We start from the raw sequence: 19054 nt of genomic DNA, 5'->3' as shown, positions 1-19054 counted from the left end.
TTCCTGTCTGCGTCTCTAAGTATCATCTGACTTCCTGTCTGCGTCTCTAAGTACTGTCTGACTTCCTGTCTGCGTCTCTAAGTACTGTCTGACTTCCTGTCTGCGGCTCTCAGCTCCGAGCCCATTGGTTCCTGCTGACGAACACCTGACAGGTATGTAGTTTTATTAAAAAGGCGCAGTAATTTAAGCAGCTGTAGTTCTGATCCGCAGGAAGCGGTCTGCTGGGAACTACTTTCAGCGGCGGATGAACCCACAGTCAGTGTGAACGAGTTCTTCAGTTCTGTCAGACGTCCTGCAGCTGCATCACCTGTTAACTGAGCGGTGGACTACACAAGACCAGAACCAGAATCACAACGAACCCTTAAGAAGCAGACAGAAGCAGTCGTGTAAAAAACACAAATCAAAGTTTATTGTGACGCCAGAAGGAAGCGTTGGACTCGTCTGATCACCTGATCAGGATCAATCAGTGCACTTCAGTCCCAGACATGAAAAACGAAGCACCGTGGAGAGGACCGGGACCTGACGGAGGTCAGGGCAGAACCGCAGTCCTGGTCCTGGTCTCAGTACTGGAAGCTTCTCTTGGTCTGGATGTCATCCAGGATCTGCTGCAGCTCCTCGTCTTCAAACCGACCCTCCAAACTGAAAATACACACACACATGAACACACACCTGAACACACACCTGAACACACACCTGAACACGCACCTGAACACGCACACACACACCTGAACACACACACACACACCTGAACACGCACACACCTGAACACACACACACCTGAACACACACACACACACACACCTGAACACACACACACACACACACACACACACACACACACCTGAACACACACACACACACACATAAACACACACACACACACCTGAACACACACACACCTGAACACACACACACCTGAACACACACACACCTGAACACACACAGATCAAATTAAATGTGTGACAGTAAATCAGCTGATCTCTGAACCAGAACACGATCACATGATCAGTTGCGAGACACGTGGACAAATGACCTCACGCTGCCTCGTCTCAGCTCTGATCCGGTTCCGGGCCGGGTGCGATGCGGTCTAGGTGCGATGTGGATCGGACTCACCTGGGGATCAGGGCCTTGGCCTCTTCAGCAGCTTCGGGACACAGATTCGCCAAACTGGCCAGCTCGAACTTGTGGAGCTTCTTCTGCAGGAGGAGACTAAAGACAGCAGAGAGAGAAGGGGGGCGTCAGATCCAGATCAGACCACGGAGACTCAAACAGCTGATCGTGCTCAGAAGACCCCGACCTGCGTACAGCAGTGATGGTCTCTCGGTTCTTGAAGCGGCTGAAGCGAGCCGTGTAGTTCAGCGTCTTCATGAAGACCTCGGACAGTTCCTGCTCGTCCTCGGCGCTCTCGTTCTGCTGCTTCCTGTGTTCCAGCAACATGTGGACCTCCGAGTTCAGCAGAGTCTCTGCGTTCTCGAACTCTGCCGCAACAACACAAACCGTCACCGTCAGGGGGGCCGAAGAAGAGAACAGGGGGGCCATGTTTGTAGTTCTGGACTTAAACGGTGGCGTCGCCACGGGCAAACATGTTCCCACCGCCAGTTCTCTTCTCTTTCTGTCCACGAGATTAACAGCAGTACAGCTTCTTCATCATCATCATCATCATCATCATCATCAGTCCTGCACGCTGCATGAACTGGACTACAACTCCCACACATCACAGCAGCTGAAAATACACCAATGCTGCTGTCTCCTTAGGCCTAATGAAGACCAGGAGACCAGATCATAACGGACCAATGAGTCCCCATGTTGTTGGTCATTGTTGCTGTGTGTGTGTGTGTGTGTGTGTGTGTATATATATACACACACACGCACACACACACACTTGTATGTTTGTTTCCCTCTCTGTTGTCAGCTGTTGGTAAAGTGTGGACTTTAACACTGAGAGCAGCTTAAAACCGGAGTCAGACTCTTTGTGCGCGCGTTCACATAGTTGGCTAATAAAGCTGATTCTGATTGGCTGCGGGGGGACAGACAGTAACAAACTGGCACAGATAATGAAAGGAGTCTGTAATAAGTGACGGACCTTTAGGGAACAGCAGCTGTGAAGCATCTTCTTCCACATCACCGACATTAGTGGCCGCGCCGCCTCCAGCCGCCATGACAGACAACAGCGGGCTAGCGGCTAGCGGCTAACAGTCAGCGGGCGCAGGAGACACAAAATGGCGGCCAGTAACAACAGCAGCCGGTCCGCGGGTGAAGCACCGAGTCCCGGAGGCTCCGGCAGTCTGCGGGTGAACTCTGTGGACCAGCGGAGCTCCAGCAGCCTAAACAACAGACAGATTTCAGCTCGGCGCCTTTCAGTCACACAAAAACACAAAGAACCATTTCCGAGTCTGAAGCGAATCACTTCCGCTCTGTAGGTGTCCGCCTTCAAAATAAAAGCAGCAGCCCGCAGCGCCCTCCGGCGGACAGTAAATGTAACTGCTGCCGAGGTCACCTGTCACCGTGAACAGGTAAGAAAGGGGGCTCCTGTCTTTCTGTCTCGGTCTGGACTCCTGGTCTCGGTCTTGACTTGGACTCGATAAAGGTGGACTGACAGTTCAGAGGGAAACGATTTACTCCACTACATTTTATTTAACATCTAGTTATTTTGGGAATTCAGATTTCATAATCAAAACATAAATAACATGTAAAATAAATAATAAATAAATCAGTTTCAGATTTTGTGTTTTGATCATAAAAGCTCTTATGATCCAGCGCACGCAATCTGCTTATCGACTCATTTCAGTGTTTTAGTATTTCAGCTGAGACAAAATCAGAATATTCTGTTTTTATGCAAATGAACAAATATGAAATATACAAAATGTATATTTTCATAATTCCAGTGTAGCAACCTGCCCTTTTCTTTGTTTCACGCATTTTTAAAACAAGTTGATTTGAATTAAAAACAAAAATATCCTCTCAACATATTTTTTTTTCCACTTGTTTGAAGAAAACAACACACACACACATTATATACAAATATATATACCGCACATATATGTGTGTATAACAAAATACAACCAATAATGAGTACTTTTACTTTAGTAAGATTTTCGGTGCAGGACTTTTACTTGTAATGAAGTATTTTTATAACGTGACCAAATACTAAATATTCTGTTATTTAGATGATGTCACATATTTTTCATACCATCATCGTTTTTTAAACTTTACAGAAACAACAATGACAGAAACCGAGATAAAATGCAGAAGGAGAGACAAAGAAAAACAGACCAAACCAGGATAGTTCGAGTAATTATAGCAATAAATAACCAAGATTTAAATAAGTGTAATATCTGAATATTTCAGTGTAATGTTTATGTGTATGAACGTTTGAATATGGGACAAAAACAAAGAAAATGAAAGACAGCAATTCATAGGGAATAAGTAGAACAATAAATAAATAAAGAAGAATAATAAATAAATAAATAGAACATTAAAAACACAAAATAAATATTGTAGATAAAATAAGGTCGCGAGGGCATAAATTCATACATAATAAGGGCAGATTAACTCAAACTGTAATTTTAATTTCAGTGTTTTCACTTTACGTAGCCTGTTTATTTACTTTTTAGTTCATTTTTCCTCTCTACTGATTTTTAATATATAATTCTACATATGTACCTTTTATGTTGATGTCTGTGTTTGTGATATATATTGTTCTTGTTCTGTGTGTACTTTATGTTTTCCAGTGAAGCTGGAGGGGAAAATACATGACGTATATTACGGGTTTGCATGTTAAGAGTTTTCACAGGTGGATATAAATCTCATCAGGCCTCTGCGTCCTCACACAAACACTAAAGTCTGAAAGGAAATCGTTCATCGTTTCCCCCAAAACATAAAACAATCTCCAATCTGTTCTGTGGAAACACCCAGTCTTCACCTGTTTATAATAATATACAACTCCTCCAACAGTCATTCCTGGATTTACACCAGAAACAGCAAAAAACACAGCTTTACTTGCAAAAACAGCGAAACTATAATTTTTTATTATTCAAAAAACACTCTGCGTTGGCCGGGAATCGAACCCGGGTCAACTGCTTGGAAGGCAGCTATGCTAACCACTATACCACCAACGCCACCGACGAGTGACGCCATTGATCAGCTGGACACAATAATAAAAACACGTCACTGATCTGATCTGATTCTTTTTATTTAAACATTTATTCAGATTTTATTGCAAGAATCGATTATTCTTATTATAGATATAATAAATAAGTTTGTGCAGAAGGAAAAGCAGTGGTGGAAGAACATCATGCAGGGGAGGCCGTATTTCTCGGGGACAATTCATGTTAGAAGATTCTAACAAATATAACTAATACATATGTTTTAATGTACACAAATGTTTTTTAAAAGTAGGTGATTCGTGATTAAAGTCATGTTGTGTGTTTGTGCCAAACAGCCCCATCACCATGTTAAAATGCTATAGTTAATGCTAGTGTGTGTGTGACAGCTAAAGTTAGCAATTGGTAGCGATTGTGGTCAAGCTAGCAAATATGAAATAAAATATTAACAAATATAATATAAAATTATGAAATGTGATTCAATGTTAAGCAACATAAAGTGATATAAATACCATTTGTATACTTTTACCTCGACCATTTCCTTAAAGGGACAGTAACCACAACAGTAGCCCCCCCACCTTCGTGATGCAATTATGTTAGCAAGCTACATCACATATCAAAATGTAGCTGATTCCTGTCTACTGACTAGAAGTAAAACATTTCCAATATCTCTATCTTGACATTTATTGATGACATGATATTCAGACATACAGATTTCTACACAGCTGAAACACATCAAACACGTTTTGCTCAGTTTTCTGTTCTCCTAATTGTCATGGTTTTGGGTTTTGTCCTGTTATTTCCTGTTTTATTTTGTAATATTCTCCCTCTTGTGTCTAGTAGTTTTGCTTCCTGTCTTTGATTGCTTTCACTGGTTCCACCTGCATCTCGTTGTCTCCCCTACCTGAGTGTGTTTCCTTTGATCAGTGTCAGATCATCGTTGTACCATGTGTCCTGCGTTTAATCCGTAGCCCTGCAGTTTTCCTGTGCTACCTGTGGATTTACCTTTTTTTGGACGTTTACCTGAACTTCTCAGCCGTCCTCAGTTGTTTTGTCTTCTTTCATAGTAAGTAAATAGAGTCATCTTTTGTTCATTCCACCGTCTCTGTGTGTGTTGTCTGTACGTGGTTTGTTTCATGTGGGAGTTAAAGGATAAATCCTGATCAAAGATAACTCAGAGGTTCCTTACGGTGCTGCTGGAGGCCAGGACAATGCCATCTAGAGTAACTATATCTTTAGATAATGTGTCTCGCAGGTGTTTGGGACCAAGTACAATAACTTCAGTTTTGTCAGAGTTTAACATCAGAATATTGCAGATCATCCAGGTCTTTATGTCCTTAAGGCATGCTTGAAGTTTAGCTAACTGGTTAGTTTCATCCGGCTTGATCGATAGATATAATTGGGTATCATCTGCATAGCAATGCAAGTTTATGGAGTGTTTCCTAATAATATTGCCTAGAGGAAGCATATATAAAGTGAATAGAATCGGTCCAAGCACAGAACCTTGTGGAACTCCGTATTTAACTTTGGCGTGCACGGAGGACTCACCGTTAACATGTACAAACTGAGATCGATCTGATAGATAGGATTTAAACCAGCTTAGTGCGGCTCCTTTAATGCCAATTACATGTTCCAGTCTCTGTAATAGGATGTGATGGTCAATGGTGTCGAACGCAGCACTAAGATCTAAAGAAAAGTACAGAGACAAGTCCGTTGTCTGATGCAATTAAAAGGTAATTTGTAATTTTCACCAGTGCTGTCTCTGTGCTATGATGCATTCTAAATCCTGACTGAAAATCCTCAAATAAACTATTGTTATTTAGAAAGTCACATGACTGATTGGCGACTGCTTTCTCAAGGATCTTAGAGAGAAAGGGAAGGTTAGATATAGGTCTATAGTTGGCTGAAACCCCAGGATCAAGAGTGGGCTTTTTAAGAAGCGGTTTAATTACAGCTACTTTAAAGGACTGTGGTACATAGCCTGTTAATAAAGACAGATTGATCATATCCAATAACGAAGTGCTAACTAAGGGTAAAACGTCTTTAAGCAGCCTAGTTGGAATGGGGTTTAAGAGACAGGTTGATGGCTTAGATGAAGAAATCGTCGAAATTAGTTGAAGGTCGATAGGAGCAAAGCAGTCAAAATATATGGGGCTATAGGAATACATGGCTCACTAGAGCTGTGATTCTCCGTCAGCCTGGCTACAGTGCTGAAAAGAAACCGGGGGTTGTTCTTATTTTCCTCTATTAATGATGAGTAGTAAGCTGCTCTGGCATTATGGAGGGCCTTCCTGTATGTTTTAAGACTCTCTTGCCAGACTAAATGGGATTCTTCCAGGTTGTTGGAACGCCATTTCCTTTCAAGTTTTCACGAACATTTTTTGCCACAGATTTATAATTGAACCTTTCAGAATCTTCCCACTTTAGGACCACAATAAGATCAATGTGTTATAAATAAAGTTAATTGACTGTGTCCTCCCCTGGTACTGAAAGCAATCCTTCTGCGTTGTTTAGAAACAAAGGTGGTTGAATGCACTGTGTAACTGGAACTGACAACCTTTTTATGTCAGTGATTTTTAATAGCTTCTTAAGAATGGGGCACAGTTTGGACAAAGCCACCACTTGTCAGTGTCTTCACAATGTGCTGTCGGATCTCGGTGGTTCTGATGCCGTAAATGATCGGGTTGAAACAGCTCGGGAACAGCAGGTACATGGTGCTGAAGAAAACCCGACTGGCGGGAGGAAGACCATTTCTGATCCGATATGACAGGAAAGCAACAAGTGCGATGGTCAGGGTGACGGTGATGACCATGATGTGGGTGATGCAGGTGTGAAACGCTTTGACCCCTGACCTGCTGGAGTTGAGCACAGAGCTGAATATCACCACATAGGAAGCAGCAATAAAGACAAAGTCAGCCACAGGAATGAAGAAGGCGGTGAGCAACCCCACCAGGTTGTTGATGGCGGTACTTCCACAGGCCAGCTGCACCAAGGCCATGTGCTCACAGAAACAGTGGTTCATCACGTTCCCAACGCAGAACGACAACTTTCCTGCCAGACTCACCATTAGTGTATTTAGGAAGAAGTTTCTGATCAGAATTGGAATCACAAACTTGAGGAATCTCGGTAACGCCATGCATTCATGGTAGTAAAGTGGCGTGCAGATGGCAAAGTAGCGGTCCAGTGCCATCCACACCAGCAGAGTAGACTGAAAAGCTCCGACAAAGTGAATGAAGTGCATCTGAACCAGGCAGCCACTCAGAGAGATTCCCCTCCAGTCAAACAAGAAGCTCAGCAGCATGTTGGGGACGAAGAACAGCGGGAGGCTCAGGTCCACACATGCCATGCCGGCGATGAGGATGTACATCGGTGAGTGGAGGCTTCTCTGTGAAATGACGACGTACATCAACAGGGAGTTGGCCGACAGCGATACAACAAACATGATGGAGAACGGGATGAACAGAACGGGCCTCAGTGCTCCGAGTTCATTGAAGCCGTTGAGGATGAAGTGTTTGTGCGAGGAGACGTTCTCCATCCTTCCCTCCTCAGAAAACCTTCTTGTCCAGGGTTTCTGTCCTATCAACCTGAAAACAGAGAAAAGAAAATTTTTGAAAAGTTGTTTAATTCAAACACAAGTGTGCACAGTGCAAGTTTTTAGTCATTATAGTTGCTAGTCAGTGTACCCAGTGGTATCCAGACCTACTGCAGATGGGGGGGGGGGCAGGTCTTTGCGCTGGTCAGAGACCTGCCAGAGGCTCTGATTCTGGTAGGAGGTGGGATCTCGTTGTTCAGGTGTGGGTCAGTGTAAATGGTTTGGTGACTGAGCAAACATTATTGCATATTTGAGCCCCACTGGAAGTACCTCACATCCAACCTTTGGCTCTGGTTTTTACTCGTAGCAGAGCCCTTTAAGTGAAAATTATACTGTCTGAATCCACGTAGTCGTGAGGGTCCACGTTGTGTAAATTTCATCATCCACCCTGTCCCAGCATGGACCATCGACATGCTCAGGCTGTATGTGTGGACCGCATGCGTGGACAAACTCTGAACGCGTCCTTGTATGCAGACATGCACTGGAGTATAAACAGAACCACTTCTACTGTCCATGTCTGCAACTGTTTGGATTATATCCTGACCTTTTTAGAGGGCGAAGTGCTTATGAACTATCGGTCAACAGAGTGTCCATAGTCCTATAACTGCATGCCTCGCTAGCCTCTTGTTCTCAGCTGCATGAGTTAAAGTGCAGCAGAATGATGGTGGTCTTGGCATTTTTACGTGCAATATTAGTTTTCCCTTGTTAGTTTTTCTCATTTATTGCTACTGATACTATATACCTCAATTACTCTTCGACAGTACATGCACCCCCGCTTATTAATATTACTTATTACATAAGGAGTTACATTGTATTAGACTGTACTTTCATGATCAACCAGTAAACCCACTTGGTACTTGACACTTAGTTTATCTTATACTTATACCGACATGATACTTAATTTATTTCTGACCTGTTTATAGTGTTTATAGTGTATCATATCGTTTTCTAGTACTTTCTCCTGTGTGCACTGACGTAAAGACGAGCTACTGTAACAAAGAGTTTCCCTACGGGGATCAATAAAGTATTTCTGATTCTGATTTAAAAGGCAAGCGATCACGTGATTGGGCACTAAGTGCATCAATCTCTTGCAGGTTACTATGGCAAAGGCTTGATGGGGTTAAACAAATGTGACAGCAAACCAATAGCCTGTTAGAGGGTTACTCACAGAACTGGAGTTATTCAAGTAACTACTCTCCGTATTCAAACCTGAAGAAAGGCACAGTTCATCCTGTAACTTATCTCGCGTAGAAATAAAGAATCAAAGTTGCAAAAACATGAGCTCGATTGACCCTGAAAAGATTTGCAGTACATTCTGTGATATATTTTAAAGTGTTAGGAAGTAAAAGCCAACTAGAGACATTTATACGACTGGTGATGAAATAAAGGTCATAATATTCTGATTTACATTATTATGAGTAATTAACATCAACATCATGCATCACTGGACTTGAGGCGATTCATCATGAACTTTACATACCTTCATTCACTAACTAACCACAGGGTTAATGAGGACTGCTGTCATTGTACTGTAATGGATATATCAAGTATTGTACTATACAAACATTTCAGTTTAAATCATATGTGAAAAACTAGAACTTCGAGTGTCAGCTGATCCTAATTAAAAATATCCGCCTGTTTTGTTGTTATTATTATTATTATTATTATTATTAACAACTGGATGTGAACAAACTTTTTAGCAGCATCAGAAGACATTTAGCAGTTTCCACCCTGCAAGGAATCACAGTCACATTCTTATCAGCCAGCAGAGTGAGATTATTTCAAATCAACCCTTTTTTTAAGAATAAAGTGTCCTTTTTCCTGCTTCATATGCAGTTATGTGTCTTAATCTGTCTCATTGCAAGATACTGCAAAACTCCTGAAATTTAATGATTTACATCGGTACGAAGAAACATAATTTAGTCGTTAGTTTTTCGCTCTTAAAGATTACAAACTGAATGACTGGTTAAGATGCAGGTTTTTTGCACTCTGATCAAGTTTTTCATACCTGAAAGACAAACTTTCACTTTTCAGCTCAATGTTTCCTGCTTTTAACCTTCAGGCCTAAACTTCTCTTCACCAGCAAACCACCAAAACTCATTAGGTTGTAATAGAAATGATTAAACATTGAATCAAATGAAATGGGAAGCTATTTTTCCACTGTAGAGAGGCGACGGAGTTCACTGGATACCAGAATAAACAAGTTTCACAAGTCGGACAGAAAACGTTCCCTTATCGAGGGAAACAAACTGTTTAGCTGGACGATGCTGCAGTTTGTGTTTACCAAGAGCGTTCAAACAATCCTTCCAATATTTTACATCATGTCACATTTCAGTAACTTATTTTTTGTTTTTCAATATCAGGAGCAATTTGGGGTTAAGAGTCTTGCTCAAAGACACTTTGAAGGAGGCATGGAGCGAACTACCCATCCTGTGATAGTTATAGCAACCAAGTTCTCTCATTGTACTCTAAACAAATAACTTTCAGGGTCAAAGCCCACCTGAGCAGACAGAGCGCAGAGCAACTGGACTCTAAAATCACCTCATTTTGTTTCATGTATATCAAATCTTCTCTGTTCAAGAGTGGAACCAGTTTCAACAGTCAGATATTGCTTTCAAAATAACTGCAGCTTAATCTAAGGAGTGATTCAGCAAGCTGTACCCATACACAGTACCAACGCCTGCAACACTTACCCGTCTTCTTTGTTTTAGGGGTTTTCTACTAATGACAGAATAAGACAGACATCACTGCATTAGAATCAAGATATATGACAGTGATCTGACGACGGAAAGTGTTTGAAACAATCTGTTTCTCTGGTTTGAACATAAAGAGCTGCTGAGAGTTCAGCTCTGCAGAAAAGAAATCAACAGGTTTTACTTGTTGTTGGTGTTTAGGAGTTCGTCAGTAAACGTGTCCGTCTGCTGTGTGTTGCTGTCAGCTGCTGACTCTCCTCCATCCATCCCTCCATCCACCTGTCCGTGATGAAATGCTGACTCAGGACTTTAATACCCTCTGTCTGACGCTGCCATTGGCTGCAGAGACAAAGTCACTCAGAGATCACTCAGAATTCATTGTGCCATGAATTACACACACGACGTTTGTCACTTTTAAAGAGAATTTTTAAGTCAAGAAAGTCGCAGTTTGTTGTAAAACTGAAGTATAAGACTGAAAATCTGGAATTAGAAACACTTCACACCGAAAGTCGCAAGTACCATCAGAGTGGCATCATGCCTTTCTCTCCCCACGAGCTTCTGAGAGCTGCTGAGGCTACGATGCCTGTGTGTTTCGGACATGGAGGTGTAAAGTACCAGATTTAGTCACGAGCAACAGGTCTCGTTCTTTCGCTTCCCGGCTGATAAAAGGACCAGGAGTCGCTGGATAAAACCCATCAGGTAAGCTAACGTTACAGGGGACGGCCATGTTGGTGTTGGTGACGTATGTTGTGCGAGAGATGTGGTTCACTGAGCGGTTTCACACAAAACTAAATGCTACTACAACTAACTGCGACTTTCTCGACTTGCAAAACTATCTTTTAAAGTGACGAACATTATGCGTGTAATTCATGGCACAATTCAAATGGGATCAAAAATTTGATTTGTCTCTCGCCGTTGACTACCGTACATATTTTTTCCCCTTCCGGCGGTCCACCAGAAGGGGCGGGACTTCGCCTCTCTAGTTTACTCTGTAGAGGTGTTCAAACTGTGAGGCGGGAGAGTTGAAGGGTGAGGTAAGGACAGCGTGAGGTGACAGGGACAGGTGCGTGCAGGTGTCAACAGGAAGTTGGTTATTGTAGTTTGTCAGCAGGTGGCGCTGCAGCAGCCACTCACAGCTGATGGAGGAGATTAAGATGCTTTAAAACACTAAGACAGATTTGCGTCAATACTGTGAGTCATAACTCAGTCAAATCTGAACAGACATGACACACATATTTTTAAACCTCCAGAAATCCACTTAGACACCAGAGAAGAAAGCCTGCAGTACACATACAGTATGCTTTTGTTTTTTCTTGATATAAATGACTTGCAAATTGGGGTTAAGCTAAGTTACAGCTTTGAGTCGTAGAGTTAAATGTTAGCATATCAACATTAGCACGTACTGTAGTGTTGATGTTACCGTCAATCAAAGCTCAGCTTTGGGACGGGAAGAGATACGGGACAAGACGAGGAGTCTGAGAGAAAAAGAGGGTGATGGAGATGAGAGAGGAAGAGCAGGTACTGCCCACTGTGCCCAGGACAGCATTAGCATTATGTCCCAGTGCTGTTCAACACAAACGAACACTGATCTGAATATATATTCTTTGGTATTTACAGTGGGACCTATAGGCTCAATGTAACAACAATACAAACACATAGCATAATTATAGTGTAATAATATAGTATTACTGTATAACACATTTTGCTTACGTTTACATACTGTTTGAGACACATTTCTGTAATTCAAATCCAAAATGATGCAAACACAAAGATGAAATAAAGATTAATATAATTTCTTTTATACACTGTCAGGAGAGACGAGTGAGGAGTCGGTGAGAAAGGGACAGACAGAGGGAGCGAGGACAGAGTAAATGATGTCTAGTGTGAATTTCACTTTTGTCAACATTCACTTGCAGATGTTTTATGATCAGTTTAGCCTCTTCTGTGTTTCCAGATTGTTGTGTGGATCATTCATTGCAACATTTAACCTGATTCTCATGCTGCTGCCCACTGACATGCTATTTAAAGCTATTGTTATCCAGTTTTTGCTCTCCAAACCTCTTAAAATATGCACATTTAGATCATAGAAATCAACAAGCTCAGTTTTTGGACCTCAGTCTTTCTAAAACCTTGCATACATCATCAGCTTAATGATCAGGTCTGGACTAATAAACAATGTTCATGATATTAGTTAGATGAACGTGCTGTATATTAAACTCCTCCACTTTAAACCTGCAGTAACTGATATTTTTGGCCACTTGTTTTCAGCAGAAACAAGTAGTGAACACAACAGACATATCATCTCCTTTTGAAATTAAATCAAATTGTTGTAGTGCTACTTATATATCTACATTGTTTTAGTGTGAGTTGCTGAGTTTTGGAAACAGATTTGTTGTCAAGAAACAAACCTGAGGATTATCTTGAGTAACAGGGTCAGGATTTCTGGAAACAGACGTTGCTGTTGAGTTTTTGAAATGTATTTTTTGGGCGCTTTGAGCTCCACAAGCCGAGCGCCATAGTCCCATCCAAACATGCAGACATCTTTACGGCCAATATCTCCAAAACTCTGCAGCTCACACCAAAACAATCCAGATGGATAAACAGCTCTACAGGTGAGAGGAAAAATGTCTTTTTGATTTTGGAGTGAACTGTCCCTTTAACTTAATGATGTCGTCATTACAGTGCTTTCAGGCCGCGTCAAACAAGGTCAAATTCATTGTACTGCTTTTATGTCTTATTGTATTTGTTCTTATTGTGTACTGTTCTTGATTTAAACACACTTTTCTTCTGTCTTTAGGAGAAAAGAGGCCGTTGTGTGCCTCCTCGTCAAGAAACTCACTTTATGGAAAAATCTGAACTCCCACCAGAACTCCGATATAACCTGTGTACAACCTGGACCAAACTGGTGAAAAAGGTAAGTTATAACTTTATTTCCTCTGCAGGTCATAGATGTTATACATTTAAACATTGTTGGGATTCCACAGATGAATACATTAATTTGTGTGATTTTTAACTGAACGTTATTAGGAGACTGCATTCTCTTTTGTCCCACAATCCTGAAAGCCATTAAACTCGGCATCCCCGCCACCAGTGGCCGGTCTGACCTGTGACCCGTGATGTCACCAGGTCAATAAAAGGGGTCCGCGATCATTTGTTCTCTTTTTCTCCGCTCTTCTCCCCTTACGGCTGGACAGCAGCCGCTTTCTTCCAGCGTGTTCTGCTCGAAGCAGATGCGCAGCAGAACCGAACCCTCTTTCTTACGGCAGCGACACGAGAGCCTGCGTAAGATTTCTGCAACAAAGTTTAGTGCTAAGGCTTTTGCGCAAACCCTGCCAGTTAACTTTAACGCTGAGCTGTTAACTATAATCTCTGCATAAACATACACTGCACAGCAAAAGACTGCATCGGACTGCAATTCTTCCTCACCTGGTCCGTACACAACCACTGGACCGCTGGCTAACGAAGCAACACGTCCAAAGCAACCTCTTTTTCCCTCCCACAGATGGGTAATGTAACAACTGGTCGTAGCATAGCAACAGTGTGTATATAGCTAAGCTAAGGACTGCTTACCTTTGCACATGTGACGTTACTGATGTATTTCATTGAGGTTTTATTGTTGTGATCTTCTCCATGGTTAACCTGAGGTTATTATTGTAACCGTAGTTCTCAGCCATGCTAAGTTGATGTTAGTTATGTTATGCTCCACACAGACAGTCTTTGTATGCTAACTAATTCTCTTTAACTTGGCACCGTTATCCTAAACAGATCACACACACACACACACCTATAAAGTATAAAGTATTTCTGACCTCTAGTTTGGCCCTTAAAGACAACCATGAACCCGGCGGTGAAAAACTTTAAAGCTCCCGCTTCACATGTTCCTCTGTTTCTGACCACGTGGGCTCATACTCGTGCACGCGAGACATACGGAGGCAGAACAAAGAAACATACACACATTCTTTTGCTTGATGCCATCTTAGATCCAAGCAGCCACATCTTGGATACATACATATATACATACTGTGTTCTGTAGTTTAGTGTATTTAAAATTAGTCTTCATATTGTGTGTTTTTGCTTTGTTTATTTAAATGAATGCGTGTGTATCATTATGCTGGTGTCCTTAATGTTGCACAAGAGTGAGTAATTTGCCAACCTCTGCTATGTTGAACTCCAAATCCTTCAACCAACTAGCTAGCGGAATCAGAAATACTTTATTGATCCCCGAGGGGAAACTCTTTTGCTACAGCAGCTCACTGTCATGTCAGTGCACACAGGAATAGAAGTACTTGGCAAAAAAAATATAATGCACTATAATACAGGTCAGAAAATAAGTAGCAAGGTTAAAGTATAAAATAAGTGTGAAGTACAAAGTGGGTTTACTGGTTGATGATAATAATATGGTACTGAACTGCCAAGTTAAGTTTAGCTTAATTATAATTGACTGAGGATATTGCACAGCAGTAATAGAGGTATGAATAAATATCAATAAATAGGGAATTTTGCCCAGGAGTATTAACACAGGATATTGCACAATTATGTCAAGTATTGCATAGATGTAATGATCAATGTCCAGTTTAATGAATTATGGTCATACAGACACTTAGAGGGAGGAGTTAAAGAATTTGATGGCCACAGGCAGGAATGACTTCCTGTGGCGCTCTGTGGTGCATTGTGGGGGGATGAGTCTTCCGCTGAAGGTGCTCCTTTGCTTGACCAGCACGTCATGGAGCGGGTGGGAGACACTGTCCAAGATGGCATGTAGTTTGGCCAGCATCCTCCTCTCTGACACCACCGCCAGAGTCCAGCTCCACCCCCACAATGTCACCGACCTTACGGATCAGTTTGTTGAGCCTGTTAGCGTCCGCTGCCCTCAGCCTGCTGCCCCAGCATGCAACAGCATACAGGACAGCACCGGCCACCACAGACTCATAAAACATCCTCAGCATTGTCCAGCAGATATTGAAGGACCTCAGCCTCCTCAGAAAATAGAGGCGGCTCTGGCCCTTCCTGTAAACAGCTTGAGTGTTCTTGGTCCAGTCCAGTTTATTGTCCATGTGTACTCCCAGGTACTTGTAGTCGTCTACCATGTCCACCCTGACCCCCTAGATGGAAACCGGGGTCACTGGTGCCTTGGCCCTTCGTAGATCCACAACCAGCTCCTTAGACGTTGTCGCATTGAGCTGCAGATGGTTCTGCTCACACCATGAGACAAAGTTACCCACCACAGCCCTGTACTCAGTCTCATCACCACCGCTGATACATCCCACCACAGCAGAGTCATCAGAAAACTTCTGAAGGTGGCAGGACTCTGTGTGGTGGCTGAAGTCCATGATGTAGATGGTAAAGAGGAAGGGAGAGAGGACAGTCCCCTGAGGGGCCCCAGTGTTGCTGACCACGCTGTCCGACACACAGTGCTGCAGGCGCACGTGCTGTGGTCTGCCAGTCAAGTAGTCCACAATCCAGGACACGAGGGGGGCATCCACCTGCATCGCTGCCAGCTTCTCACCCAGCAGGGCAGGCCGGATGGTGTTGAAAGCACTGGAGAAGTCAAAAAACATGATCCTCACCGTGCTTACTGGCTTTTCCAGGTGGGTGTGGATGCGGTTAAGCATGAAGATGATGACATCCTCAACTCCCAGCCGGGGCTGGTAGGCGAACTGAAGGGGTCTGACCATGGGTCGCAGCTGTTCCAGCACCAGTCTCTCCAGGGTCTTCATTATGTGGGAGGTCAGTGCCACCGGTCTGTAGTCCTTGGAGCCACTGGGACGCGGCGTCTTCTGCACAGGAACGAGGCAAGATGTCTTCCACAGAACAGGGACCCTTTGAAGACTCAGGCTCAGGTTGAATACATGTTGAAGGACTCCACATAGCTGGGGGGCACAAGCTTTTAGCACCCCGGGGCTAACTCCATTGGGGCCTGCAGCCTTGTTTGAGTGGTGTTTCATCAGCTGTCCTCTCACCTGGTCAGTAGTCAGGCACACAGCAGAGGTTACAGGTGGGGGAGGGGGGGAGTTGTCAGTCTAAAGAGGGCCGTTTGCCTGATAGCCAGTTGAGGGGAGAGCAGTGGACTCAGAGGAGACTGAGGGCCGACAGCAGCTGAGTTAGAGGGGGGATGAGCAGGAGCCGGTGTGTCGAATCTGTTAAAGAACAGAAAGTTCGTTGGCCCTGTCCAAGCTGCCTTCAACTCCTCTGCTGCCAGTCGGTCTGAAGCCAGTGATGCTCTTCATGCCGCTCCAGACCTCTCTCATGTTGTTCTGCTGGAGTTTCCGCTCCAGCTTCCTCCTGTACTTCTCCTTGGCCTCCCTGATCTTCACCTTCAGGTCGGCCTGGATTGCCCTCACCTCCTCCCTATTGCCATCAGTAAAGGCCCTCCTCTTGGCATTCAGAATGTCCTTGATGTCCTTTGTTACCCACAGTTTGTTATTAGGATAACAATGGACCATCTTAGTTGGGACATTGCAGTCCACACAGAAGTTAATGTAGCCAGTGCGCCCATCAATGTCCTCTCCATGAGGCTTACAGAGTACATCCCAGTTTGTCACCTCAAAACATTCCTGCAGTGTCTCATAGGCCTCCTCTGACCATCTCCTCACTGTCCTTGTGGTCACAGGCTGCCTTTTAACCGGGGGGCTGTTTGCGTCCTTAACGTTAGCATACAGCAGGTCCAGTGTCCTCTCTAGTAGGACAACTCACATACTGGGTGAAATCAGTCAGTGTTGTTGAAACACTGACATGGTTGAAGTCACTCGAGATTAATGAGTTTGTTTATAGTTATTAATTAAATTATTAATCTGAGTTCCAAATTGATAGATTAGTGTATTTTGAGACTCAATCAATTTAATTAATTTCTCTTCATTAAGAAGGGTGGTGCCCCGAGGACTTTATTCATTAAAGTTTAATATTTATGATTATCCCTGATAATCTTGATAGCCAAATTTAATTGACTGCACCTACACAGTTTGGTGCCCCTTCAACCATTGTGAATCCCAACAATATGTTTAATGTTCTTTGTTTGGGCTGCAGTGTGATGTATGGTGGACAGAGAGTGGGCAGTGGGGACTCTGATGTGTGATTTCGTCATGTTTACTGTATCGTTTCACAGTAATGAGCCCCGGCGGAGCTCCTCTCTCTGTCAGCTTCATCAACAGCAGCTATTTCCATCTGTAACACAACACAAGGCCCGACCCCAGGGGCTTCTGTGGACACTCGGACACTCTGGAGGCTCTAACCAGCTTCACTAACGGCCTAATTAGCACACTCTGCATCACAGGGAATCATGGGAGGACACTCTGCTGTCGCCATGGTTACTGCTGAAAACAGCAGCTTCAGGCCTTCATTTGGGGTGTTTGTTTTTTATCCTCTAGGACTTCCTTCTTGCATCCCGTGTCATTACATGTTACGTGAGATTTGATTTTGGCCCGCTGACCCCATTTTACTAACAGGAAGCTCAGTAATCATTTTGCTGACCGTACAAACATGTTGAACTCCATTAACTCCCTTCTGCAGTCTACTTTCCAGGGAGTCTTTGGTTTCAGTTCATTTCTGTTTTTCCCACAGGTTTGAAATATACTTGGTGTTAGCAGAGGCGCGTTTAGAAACTTTTGAATGGGGGGCGGACTGGGCCACGGATTCAAAGAAGGGGGGCAATGACTAAAAAGTCTCAAATTTAAAGCCGGGTTCTCTGCAATAATAAACTGTACATTAGTAATAATAGTAAAAAATAAAATCAATAAATGGCTGCTATTTGTAACTCTGAGATTAGCTTTGAAATTGGTTCAAGAAGGGAGGAACGATTGCAGCAACCTGTACTGTTCAATGTACATATAGACATGTGAGTGTTGTGTTTACCTCAGTGTCATTATTCTTTCTTTTGGCATTTTCCGTAACTATGTATAAATAAATCAACTCGAGACAAGTTATTACCTTCAACCAGGAGGAGTTTGGGGTCATTGTTCTGTACAGTTAGCTGCTAATGTTAGCATTACTTACCTTATCTTGACTGTTCCTCTCTGTAACTCTACTGTCAGGGGGATCCCGGCTTCCCTCAGCCCACATGTCGAAGTGTCCTTGGGCAAGACACCGAACCCCAAATTGCTCCTGAGGGCTGCAAGTGTGTGTGAATGTGACATGTAGTGTTTGAAGCGCTTTGAGTGGTCAGAAGACTAAGAAGGCGCTATACAAGTACAGTGCATTTACTATTTACACGTCATCGTCTTAAATGTGGTTCGAGGTGCCACTGGCAGATTTTATGGTACCATTAAGTGTTTTGCAGACTCTCAATAGTCAATGCAGCGCAGATTTTAACTGAATTTCCAAAAAATGGTCAAAAGAAAAAGTGATTGTTCTGGGTCACAAACAGACATAGAGAGAAATATATTATTTGGAAAGATTGTTTTTTGACCAGTGTATTGATTTCTGAAGAATCTAACACTCTTATCTGTGGTTGCGCATGGAGAGAGATGTACCTCAGACGCATCAGTTTTCCGATCTGTGTCAGTCAGCTTTAATCTTTACATCTCTGGTGAGCTTTAATAATTATGGGTGGGCCACCCAGGTATAGCCTGTGTAGTAAACACTGTTTGCTGTGGTAATCTCTCCTTTTCTGCTGCTTGTATTCTTTCATCATGTAGTTATACAAACAGTCAGTACTTTGAGGGTGAAAGTAA

General features: G+C 43.0%; 2 protein-coding genes, 1 long non-coding RNA gene and 1 other non-coding gene across 5 annotated transcripts; 1 reads left to right on the top strand and 3 right to left on the bottom strand.

Annotated features, from left to right (window-relative positions):
* Positions 1-387: 387 nt before the first annotated feature.
* polr2d (RNA polymerase II subunit D) lies at positions 388-2412 on the bottom strand. The gene is made up of 4 exons (XM_044202178.1): positions 2084-2412; positions 1298-1478; positions 1114-1209; positions 388-639 (listed from the first exon to the last, which is right to left on the bottom strand). The coding sequence occupies exons 1-4, from the start codon at positions 2157-2159 to the stop codon at positions 561-563; spliced, it is 432 nt and encodes a 143-aa protein (XP_044058113.1). The 5' UTR covers positions 2160-2412; the 3' UTR covers positions 388-560.
* A 1194-nt stretch (positions 2413-3606) lies between these two features.
* LOC122878801 lies at positions 3607-18317 on the top strand. Its single transcript, XR_006378537.1, has 3 exons — positions 3607-5169; positions 13186-13302; positions 17491-18317. It is a non-coding gene; the product is annotated as an uncharacterized LOC122878801 (long non-coding RNA).
* trnag-ucc lies at positions 4047-4118 on the bottom strand. The gene has a single exon. It is a non-coding gene; the product is annotated as a tRNA-Gly (tRNA).
* LOC122878793 (olfactory receptor 52K1-like) lies at positions 6677-10640 on the bottom strand. Of its 2 annotated transcripts, none has more exons than XM_044202165.1 (2): positions 10573-10640; positions 6677-7687 (listed from the first exon to the last, which is right to left on the bottom strand). In XM_044202165.1, the coding sequence occupies exon 2, from the start codon at positions 7636-7638 to the stop codon at positions 6691-6693; it is 948 nt and encodes a 315-aa protein (XP_044058100.1). In that variant the 5' UTR covers positions 7639-7687; positions 10573-10640; the 3' UTR covers positions 6677-6690. The 2 variants fall into 2 exon arrangements, with proteins under 2 accessions (XP_044058100.1, XP_044058101.1); XM_044202166.1 differs by lacking the exon at positions 10573-10640 and adding an exon at positions 10389-10545.
* Positions 18318-19054: the final 737 nt, after the last annotated feature.

Source organism: Siniperca chuatsi, linkage group LG7, assembly GCF_020085105.1.
Source record: "Siniperca chuatsi isolate FFG_IHB_CAS linkage group LG7, ASM2008510v1, whole genome shotgun sequence".
NCBI classification, from domain to species: domain Eukaryota; kingdom Metazoa; phylum Chordata; class Actinopteri; order Centrarchiformes; family Sinipercidae; genus Siniperca; species Siniperca chuatsi.
The sequence above is the reverse complement of the archived record's forward strand: the minus strand, read 5'-3'. Positions and strand labels throughout refer to the sequence as shown.

What these genes read in the sequence shown, in the direction of transcription:
- LOC122878793 (XM_044202165.1), bottom strand. Translation starts at nt 7,638, where the DNA reads ATGGAGAACGTCTCCTCGCACAAACACTTCATCCTCAACGGCTTCAAT.
- polr2d (XM_044202178.1), bottom strand. Translation starts at nt 2,159, where the DNA reads ATGGCGGCTGGAGGCGGCGCGGCCACTAATGTCGGTGATGTGGAAGAA. An exon ending in ACAGCTGCTGTTCCCTAAAG is followed by an intron (nt 1,479 to 2,083) that starts GTCCGTCACTTA and finishes TTGTTGCGGCAG; the next exon opens with AGTTCGAGAACGCAGAGACT. An exon ending in GCCAAGGCCCTGATCCCCAG is followed by an intron (nt 640 to 1,113) that starts GTGAGTCCGATC and finishes GTGTATTTTCAG; the next exon opens with TTTGGAGGGTCGGTTTGAAG.